This window comes from Chiloscyllium plagiosum, chromosome 22 (genome assembly GCF_004010195.1).
Source record: "Chiloscyllium plagiosum isolate BGI_BamShark_2017 chromosome 22, ASM401019v2, whole genome shotgun sequence".
In the NCBI taxonomy this organism is placed as follows: domain Eukaryota; kingdom Metazoa; phylum Chordata; class Chondrichthyes; order Orectolobiformes; family Hemiscylliidae; genus Chiloscyllium; species Chiloscyllium plagiosum.
This window is the reverse complement of record NC_057731.1, coordinates 35,322,089-35,332,373: the sequence shown is the minus strand read 5'-3', so window position 1 is coordinate 35,332,373 and position 10,285 is coordinate 35,322,089. Positions and strand designations below refer to the sequence as shown.

The 10,285-nt window shown below is 38.6% G+C and overlaps 1 protein-coding gene across 2 annotated transcripts in view; it reads right to left on the bottom strand.

Moving 5' to 3' along the window:
* Positions 1-4,189: 4,189 nt before the first annotated feature.
* Positions 4,190-10,285, bottom strand: part of LOC122561200 (hyaluronan-binding protein 2-like) — a 47,393-nt gene continuing 41,297 nt past the window's right edge. For both annotated transcript variants that reach the window (XM_043712774.1, XM_043712775.1), the window contains exons 10-13: positions 9,814-9,956; positions 8,748-8,882; positions 8,511-8,653; positions 4,190-4,731 (exon numbers count right to left, since the gene is read on the bottom strand). In XM_043712774.1, the coding sequence (XP_043568709.1) occupies positions 4,576-4,731; positions 8,511-8,653; positions 8,748-8,882; positions 9,814-9,956 (577 nt within the window). In that variant the 3' untranslated portion in view covers positions 4,190-4,575. The remainder of the gene's footprint in view (positions 4,732-8,510; positions 8,654-8,747; positions 8,883-9,813; positions 9,957-10,285) is intronic.

Genomic DNA, 10,285 nt, shown 5'->3' with positions numbered 1-10,285 from the left:
GAGATCAGCGTGGGGGGCGGGGTTAGGCGTGCGAACGGAGATCAGCGTGGGGGGCATGGTTAGGCGTGGTGACGGAGATCGGAGTGGGGGCGGAGACGCATGTGGCGTGGTCGTTGTGCAGGTGAGTGATGTCACTCGGGGCGGAAGTCGCTGCGGTGACGGCAACCCAGGGGGCAGAAGTGGCGGTGGCGACGGCAGAAACGGTGTTGTTCCCGATAGCCGTGCACCCCACGGAGGCCACGAATCTGTCGGCGATGGTCTTCCTGGCGATCACCACTGCATCTCCTCCACTTCCCACTCCTCCGACCTTGAGCCCCGCCCCTCCAATCGCCACCAGGACAGAACCCCACTGGTCCTCACCTACCACCCCACCAACCTCCATATACATCATATCATCCATCACCTCCAAACGGACCCCACCACCAGGCTTATGCCCGAAACGTCGATTCTCCTGCTCCTTGGATGCTGCCTGACCTACTGCACTTTTCCAGCAACACATTATCACCCATTATTGAGGCTAGTTTTCAATTCCATATTAATTAGCTCTGGCTCCTGGAGTAATTGTCCAGTGACATTATGACTGCATCAGTCCCTGTTCATGTGAAATGCTGAAGGAGTCATATACTGATGTTCAAGTGATAAGACATGACTAAAACTGTAGGTACTCATTGCAAGGATTTTGTATTTGATTCATGCCTAATTGACCCAATAAAAGGTAGCAAGGTACAGTTAATGGCAAAGTTCAATCGGTCCTATGTGAAAGGGCAGCAGCAAAAGTAATATACAGACCAGGATGCTGAGTAGTTAGTCTCTGATAGACTATTTTAAAAACCTGTGCCTAAGCAGTCTTCATTATTGCAGCCTGCCTGACTGCATGAGTACTAAAAACTGAAACATAAAAGAAACTGACACAGTAGACTTAATCCACAAGCAGATGATATTTAATCTTGCATGATGTTGACAATCCGTAAAACAGGCAAAGAGATAATAAGAATCACCCCAGACAGGTGTGGATTGCTTCCAAACAGGATGAAACACACAAAACTGTTTTAGAAGTGTCATTGACCAGATTTAAACAGTAAGATCCTTTAATATCTAAGCACTTGAGCAACTACTGCAAGAGCTGTGTGAAGCTTAGGGCTCTCAGCAGTGTATGAACAGGGAGAGTGAGTATGTTTGCAGGTTATGACTTAAAAAGCATTTGGAACTGTGCACAGCTACTGATAGAGCAGTGCAAGAAAAGAATCAAGCTTCTGCTTTCCAAACTGGAAAGTGTGCTCTGCTTCCATGGTGCTCGATTAATAATTTCTACGTGAGTGCCAGTTTGTTTGATCTTCATTAAAGGCAGTACTGGCATTTAATATTTCCTGCACCCATTGCTCCATAATTATGCAAGCAACTTCAAAGCAAAGCTAATCACGATTGGTGTGCTGTGCATAAATTTCTGTTAAGTGGAGGAGATATAATGCTGAAACATTTCAATTCCCTTGACTGCAACAATCAGGTGCTAATGACACAAGGAGTGACAGAACTGCTGGAAACAGGATTGGCTACAAAAGGTTGCCATGGGCTGCTAAATGTACCAGCTCATCCAAGAGTTCTTAGAGTCTAATCGAGAGACCCTTTTCGGGTAGCAATTTTAAATCACCATCTAAATTTGCTTTCTCAGATTAATGTTGAGAAGATTTTATCCATTTGCACCAGCAATTAGATGTGAAATCCTGGCGTTGTGTTTCCAGTTGTTCCCTGTGTTGGGCAGGTTTAATCAAGGCACTAACAGTTACATCAGAGCATTCTGTGATAGCCCATAGATAAAAGGCAATAATTGATTAAATTAATCACTTTTTAAAAATTCATTTATAACTAATACATTAAAGTAATGAGCTCAGAAGAGCGAGTGGAAAATTGTTGCAATCCTGACAAGCTTAAAACTTTGTTGTTTTATCAGTTTAATAACAATGACAGCCATTAATTCAGGTTTCTTTTGAGTACAGTAATGGTAAGTGACAGTTTCGATGCCCTCTGAGTTCACTGCTGAGAAAATGTAAGAACTTTTCACGAGTCTGTTGAAAGACAATTTAGTCTCAGTAGTTGGAGTCTTGAAGCATCTAACAAAGCAATACACACAGTCAGTATCTCAACCTTCACTCATATCATCCTTTGACACCAAGTTAAACATTAATAATCCCTATTGTGCAGGGCTGACTTGTCATTTCTGATTCTCAGGCAGCAAGACAAGAGAAACATGAAAGAAATCAGAAGTGATGTGGTTATCAAAATAAATGATCAAAATTTTGGTAACTAGAAAAGATGACTATTATAATTGTGCAGCTAGATCAAATCTTAAATTACCACTGCTGACACCAAGTCACAAGTGAGCATGTGATGCCAACCAGTGCCAACATGTGCTTGGGTAGTTTGCTGCCACCATCCCCTGTCCTCATTGGTACCAAGGCATACTTGGTCTAAAGTGGAAAGAGAGAACCAACAGGTAGCTTAATGAGAAAGAACTCTTGTCTGAAACAAAGTGTAGTTTATTGTATAATAGCAATCAGGTACAAGTTATATTAGTAAGAGAGCTATTGGACAAAGAGCACTGGCAGCACTACAATAAGAGGTCTACCCTTCTCAAGATTCTAAAATATTCTGCCTTTCACTCTCCCCAAACCCCTATGGTGTCATCATATTGAGTGGAGCTTAATGTCAATCTCTAGCATTAATCATTTCAGAACTATTACTTCATACAACATTAACTAGAGACTATTGTAGTCATCTGGATACATAAGGGGTAATACTGTAATCACAGCTGGAAATGACTTCAGCAACACTTTGGAGCTGTTTCAGACCAACATGTGCATTTCACTTACATTGATTTAATCATATAAATTCCTTTTATTTAAATAAGAAGTTATGTCTTATATAATTAATTAAAAGTATTATGGATGGGATTTTAGTCAATAGAGAAGACATAGCACAAACTGTTTTAAAAAATAAACTGTCTACTGATTTTAACCAGATCTACAGCCTCAACTTCCTCATTGCTGTGTATCTTTACATTTATCATCATCTACGGGGAATGCACAATGAAGACATGAAGTAGATTGATCAGCGAACCACTTGAATAATTTTCATTGATAACAAATATGGAACTAAAAAACATGGATTACAATTTTGTTTTTTTAATAATTTTATGGAAAATTGAGCAACACATATAGGATTAAGCTAGCAGCTGAACATTATTAAGGAACTTCTAAAAAGGATACTACAGTTAGTTCTTCTATAAAGAGATGGTTGTGTTCTTGTGCAACCCTACATTATAGAAAAATCACACTTTGCTAACACTTTAAGCATTGTTTCTAATGTAATTGCATTACAGCCAATGCACATTTTAAAAATTTGCATTGTAGAAGCAGTATCCCCAATTCTTCAATCATGGTAGAGTGAATTCGCATTGATGAAACGTGCATTATAACAGAATGTCTTCATGTCATTCAGAGGCAATGACAATCTATACTTGTAAAATCAATTTTTCAGGGCTGGAGAGGTTGTTCAACAATAGTTATGGCTTAGCACATCATTAATAACTCAGTTACACCCTATTCAACAAGCCTTGAATTTTTCAAGGGTATTTACTGTGGCCAAAGTGCATAAAAAATCAAACTTCACATTAAATCACTGATTTGTGATTATTGCATTGGCATAGACTGACAACAAAATACTTAATGGGTGAGCAGTTCATTACTGACAGAATGTCTATATTTCCATGCTATGCAATTGTGGATTCCAAAAGTTGCTGTCAATTTTAACAGCAGTCTCTCTACCATTACATCAACGTATTTCAGTTCAGAACCTGTGAAACTAAAGCTGCAAGTTGATCATTCTCAAAAATAATGGTGAGATTATACTTCGTGATTGTTATATGAGTACTTAGTAAACTTTTGTTACAAAATCCACTCCCCATTATTTTGGTGGGCATGCGTTGTTCACCTCAATAATTAACAGCAATGTTGAAATAGCTGAAAGGGGGATTTGTTATGAGCATTCTGTATATAAAATAACATTACAGTAGTAATTTAAACTTTTTTATGGATTCTCCTGTAGTAAATTGTTTACAAGTGTTGAATTGAGAAGCGCAAGTTGAAATTATGTTCTGTATGCTGTAGGACACAAAGAATAAATGGAAAGACAATTAATGCACTTCAGTTTATTAAAAATATAACAACCAACTTCTTTGCCCTTTCAAAATTAGCATGGAGTAAAGTGTACATTTTTCTTTTATCTCATCCTCTGTCTTATGTAAGTGGGAGGTTTTATTATTTTCACTTTTGAATTATTATCACCAATTACCTACTGAGATGCTTTTATGTCATACCTCCCTGCTTATGAACAATGTTTTGTGAGATATACAATGCATTTAATGTACTTAAGCAATAGTAAGTTTTAAACAATTAAAATCCAGGTTAAGTAACACAACCTGTAGACATTTTACTTGAGAATTATATAAGTCCTTCCTCTGAATTGTGTGGATGAATGTTAAGCACGTTGAACTTAAGTTTCACATTGTAAAATTAGTCATTAGTATATTATTCCTTGAATCCAGCTGAGGAAGTTGATGACACGGGCATAAACACCTGGTTTATTTTTCACCCCACAGCGATCTCCCCAGCTCACTACGCCATAGATCTGGTAAAGTCCATCTTTCACACAAGTCAGTGGTCCTCCAGAATCACCCTGTAACAAAATTGACAGCATTGGGTTAAATTGTTTCATTTGTTGCTTCCTGTTTCCCCCCTCCCTCTGCTATTGTTGCCTCTGAGTCCTGCTGGGATGCAGTTCCACTGGAGCCAGCAACTATCTGCTTTCTTGCTCAAGTGGCCATTTTTCCTGTATTTGTCTCGGAATTGGGTGTCAGCAGGTACAAAAAAACTTTTAATCAACCTGTCCAGCCAAAACTCTAGAGTAGGTGAGACTTGAACCTAGGCCTCCTACCTCAGAAGTAGGGACATTACACTGTGCCACAAGACCACTAGTTGAGCAAACAGCAACAGTATGCTACATATCACATTGCACGGCAGCTATGTTGATGTGAATGTGAAAGGCTGAAACTTTGCATTTGTCCACTAATACGCACAGAGAGACACTGGGAAATAATTCAGGGGGCACCTTGTGTAATGGAGTCTTAAATATCAACTAGTAATGGTAAGGGAGGGAGAGTCGCTCAAGCACTTTTGCTGGGACCTCCAGCAGCAGGGGGTGATAGTGAAGGAGGGTCCTGGCACAAATACAGAGAATGTTGGAGAAATTCAGCAGGCCCAGCAGCCTCGGTGGAAAGACAATCAGAGTTAATGATTCAAGTCTTGTATAATTTGTCTTCAAAAGAGTTGTCATTCCGAAAAAAAGTCATACCAAACTTGAACCATGAGCTCTGTTTTGTTCTCAGTAGATGCTGCCAGACCTGCTGAGTTTCTCCAGTGTTTGTTGCAGAGTTGCAATATGTGCATATTGTGCCTTTATTTGAGGACACTGGTATGACAACTGGGACAGCTGAACAGACTCCCCATGGAGGAATGGGTGGCTCAGTGGTTAGCACTGCTGCCTCACAGCACCAGGCACCCAGGTTCAATTCCGGCCTTGCACAACTATCTGTGTGGAGTTTGCACATTCTCCCCATGTCTGCGTGGGTTTCCTCAGGGTGCTCTGGTTTCCTCCCACAATCCAAAGTTGTGCAGGTTAGGTAAATTGGCCATAGTGTTCAGGGACATATAGGTTAGGTGCATTAGTCGGTGTAAATGTAGAGTAATAGTGTAGAGCAATGGATCTGGGTGGGTTACTCTTCGGAGGGTCAGTGTGGACTTGTTGGGCCGAAGGGCCTGTTTCCACACTGTAGGGATTATATGATTCTTTGGGTGAAAGAAGCCTTATGGGATGGAGGAGACAAAGACTTTTCTCAACCAAATGTGAACGATAGGCTTGTGCCGTGTAAATACTGTCTCTTTTGTGCTAACCTAATTTTTCCTTCATGTTTGTAATAACCTGCTGTCAGTGGAATAAGAACCTTTTGTTTCATGATCAATGGACTGTCCATGTGATTAAATCTCATGTTATGTTTGAATTCTCCCACCCCATTTCCTGGCCCAGGGGCACTGAGACTTGCTTCCACACTTCAAAATCCTTTGGCTGAAAACAGATTACTCAAGGCAGATTTGGGATTTATGAATCCTTTAATCTTCCGATTGAACTACAATGCATACAGTACTGAGATAGAAAAGAAAAGAGACATCATTAAGGAGATCAACTAAAAAGTGACAATAGCAGTGTATAGAAGAGCTGCAGTGTTCTCAGTGAAAGGAGTCTGTCTCTGAAATCAAAGACATGTATCAAATTGGTCAGAAGCAGAGACATTTGTGGGTGGCACGGTGGCACAGTGGTTAGCACTGCTGCCTCGCAGCGCCAGAGACCCGGGTTCAATTCCCGTCTCAGGTGACTGACTGTGTGGAGTTTGCACGTTCTCCCCGTGTCTGCGTGGGTTTCCTCCGGGTGCTCCGGTTTCCTCCCACAGTCCAAAGATGTGCAGGTCAGGTGAATTGGTCATGCTAAATTGCCGGTAGTGTTAGGTAAGGGGTAAATGTAGGGGTATGGGTGGGTTACGCTTCGGCGGGTCGGTGTGGACTTGTTGGGCCGAAGGGCCTGTTTCCACACTGTAAAGTAATCTAATCTAATCTAATCTAATTTATTCAACAGCTGGCTTTGTCTTCCAACACTCTCAATTTAACGTGTTTCCGAATTAGGTCTAGAATATTTGACCTTTAGAAATTAGTTTTATTAGTCATATTTGCACCAATCACCTATAGGAGCTTCAACATCAGTGGGTCAATGTCAGACACAGAAGGGTGGCTAAAATTGCATCAAGGCAGCCAGAGAAGGTTTCAGAACATGCACAAAAGCCGTGTTGAATTTCGTGTTGGAGGTTAATCAACCACTAAAATTGTGCTGCTCAAGAAGGTTAGAAGGGCGGATTTGGGAGCTGAGAAAATGTCCTGTCGAAAATGAAATGAAAATAATGCTAAAAATCAAATAGAAAGAAACGTGGTCAATTGAAGTACACAACAAAGTGAGAGGAAGAGCCAAATGATGTTGCAATGTATAAAAGGAACCATACATAACCTAGAGATGGAGTTCATAAGTTAGGTTGAACCTAACAATCACACAGGTTTACTTTAATACAAATCAAATACACACGATAAACACAAAAGCATCCAAGGGAAGCAGAAGAAAGTATGAGAAAGTGTAAGAAAAAGGAAAACACAAATGGGAGTCCAGCCAGAGCCACTCAAAAAATGTTCTTTAACTATGTTAATAGCAGAGAGAAGGTCAGAGAACAGATATGTCCATTAAAAGATAAATTAGCTAAAAGTATTAGAGATGATTAGGATGTGGAAACATATTGAATGGATTGTTCACATCAATTTTCACAAATGAGTACTGTAAGCAAATTGCAGATTGAATGAAAGGGGCCCAGCGAAGTTAGTAAAGATCCATTACAGAGAAATTGGAAGAATGAAATATCCATAAAGCCCCTGGGTGAAATAGCATATATCCTGAAATCTACAAGGAATTGAAAGCAGAAATCACAGACATTTTTTTTCCGATAATCTTTGGAGGCTCAAGTCTGTTGGGTAATTGGAAGATGGTGAATATCATTCCAGTATTCTGACAAGGAATTAGTCACAAACCTGAGGCTCCAGTTGCATTTCATCATTTAGGTCATAACACCATGAAGATGATGATACAACAGTTTATTCCTGCTAATGTCTGGATCAGAACTACTTTGGTGGCAGACTTGAACTGGGCATTCTAGGTTCCTGTTAGAAACAGGAAAGCCATATATTGCCCAGCACTCTGAACTGCCTCATAATTTATAACTGTCAGAATAAAGCTAGTGATGCATTGACAAGTGCTGATATTCTATTACGTTATTAAGTCTTAGAAATGTAGAAATGTAAATACAGCACGACACATATCTAGCTGATTATCATAAATAAAACTGGGATAAAAGTGTCATCCAGCACCAGAATGTGCGATGAAATTATAAATAGTTGGAACACAGTAAAACTAGGGTTTAGATACAAAGGCATTTGCCTTCAGAATGAGATCAGAAGCTGGATACACACTAGATTTGCAATACCTTCCACTTTATGGAGCAGGTACTGGTAACCAATCTATACCCTCACAGTGTGAGCAATAATTTTGCAAACATTAGTCTCTATCAAGGTGAAGACATTTTATTCAAGTTTTTGTTTTCAGAATATGGCTTATTGAAAATGAAAGAATGCTAGTATGGTGGCGATGTTGAACTCTGTGCTGTCCATTCTAGAGTGTAGATTTCACATTGGGAAGCCAAGTTTCCAAGTGCTTTCATTATCAACAATGTGGAAAACATACCCCTTAATAATGAGAATTCCTTAACAATTATTAGAGCAATCATCTCAGGAATTAAGTATGAGACCAACCTGGCAACTATCTACTCCTCCTTCTAGATTTCCTGCACAGATCATGGTGTTATCAATGACACCATCATAAGATGTTGGTCTATTGCAAATTCGTTGAGAGATTAGTTTCACAGATGCATCCAATAAATATTTTGATCCGTTCCCTGAAAAGAACAAAATGCATGAGTATTAAGTTCTTAGCACAGAAATTTAACTTTTCAATAAAAAAAATAAAATTAACATAATGCATTTGCTAACCTGCTTTAGTTACACCCCATCCTGAAATATAGCATTCTGAGTTGAGAGGTAACTCAACATCTGGCAAACATGCTGCTCGGACATATTTTGTTTCCTTGCTGCACTCTCCTCCAACTCTTTGTAATTTCATTAAGGCTGAAATACAAGTAATGAATTATTTTAAGATTTCCATGCATAAAGTCATACATAACTTAGGATAGGTTTGCTCTTTTTAGCAAAAAGTCTTTCAAATGCATTACACAACATCCAGAGAAACTGGGATATTATCGTTGATCTTAATTTTGAAATTATATTTTGAAACCAAAAATTCCTTAGAGACCTTGATAGAATGGCTAAAGTGCAGATGTTTCCTCTTGTGGAGGATTCTAGAACTAGTGGATACAATTTAAGAATAAGTGGTCTCCTTTTTAAAATGAAGATAATACTTGCATCTCTGAGACTTTGTGAATTCTGTTCTCCAGAAAATAGTGAAGGTGTATCATTGAATTTATTCTAGGCAGACTTAACTGAATGTTTGATAGACAAGGGAGTCAAAGACTGTGTGTGCAAACAGAAGGTGTGATTGTGAACTTAAACCAGCTCCAAGGTTTATGTTCCTTTGTTCTGAAACAGGCAAAATGATTTTAAAGGTAGTAAATCAAAGCAGATTCATGAAAATAACCAAACAACTATTGTGGAGATCACTAATAACATCGAGAATTGTTTAGTGAACCTATCTCCCTGACTGGAACTTTGCTTTCTGAGGTAATCAACTTGGGAATTAAGTTTGTCTCAAATGGAAAATTAGAAGGAGTATATGCCTGACTTTCAAAATTTGGCAGCAGGATTACAAATTTGCAATATAACAAATTTGCAAGATAAAGCTGCTACTCATTTCTTCAAAGTGTGAGCTTCTGCACATGGTATTATCCATGGAGTTACTTTGGCATTGCATTAAACAAGTAGAGAAAGAAAACTCCATTATTTCTCTGGAAGTCTTTCTTACCAATATGGAACCAGTCAACCAGTAATCGCTGTGATTTTAAACTTGCAACTTACTAGCTGATTAAGCAAATAGTTTCCTCACCAATGTCACTGTACAAGGCATTTTCAGTTTCTTCATAGTTTGGATGCACAATTATTTGCTCAACGTTGAACTTTTGTTCATTTAGTTCTGTTTGATCTATATTGTGTTTCCCAAGTAGTACCTGATAGTGCTTGGCTTGAGTGCTACAAGTCATTGGAGTGATAAAAATAATTAGATTCTGATAAAAAGTCAACATAGTGATTAAATCCCACTGTACAGTCATATGCAGAGCTACCGATAATAAACACAGGTTTGTACTGGCAGATAATTAACAAATCTTAATGCCTTTAACAAGTAAAATGGATACTTTTAAAACAATAGTACTACTGCAATATTAAAAAGTCAATTTTTACACTTACTATCTATGTTACTTAATTTTTATATATTTTATTTCGTATCACTTTTTAAAAAAATTATTTCTTATTTATTTTAGTAGAAAATGGTTTTTAATAACCATATGGAACATAACTTG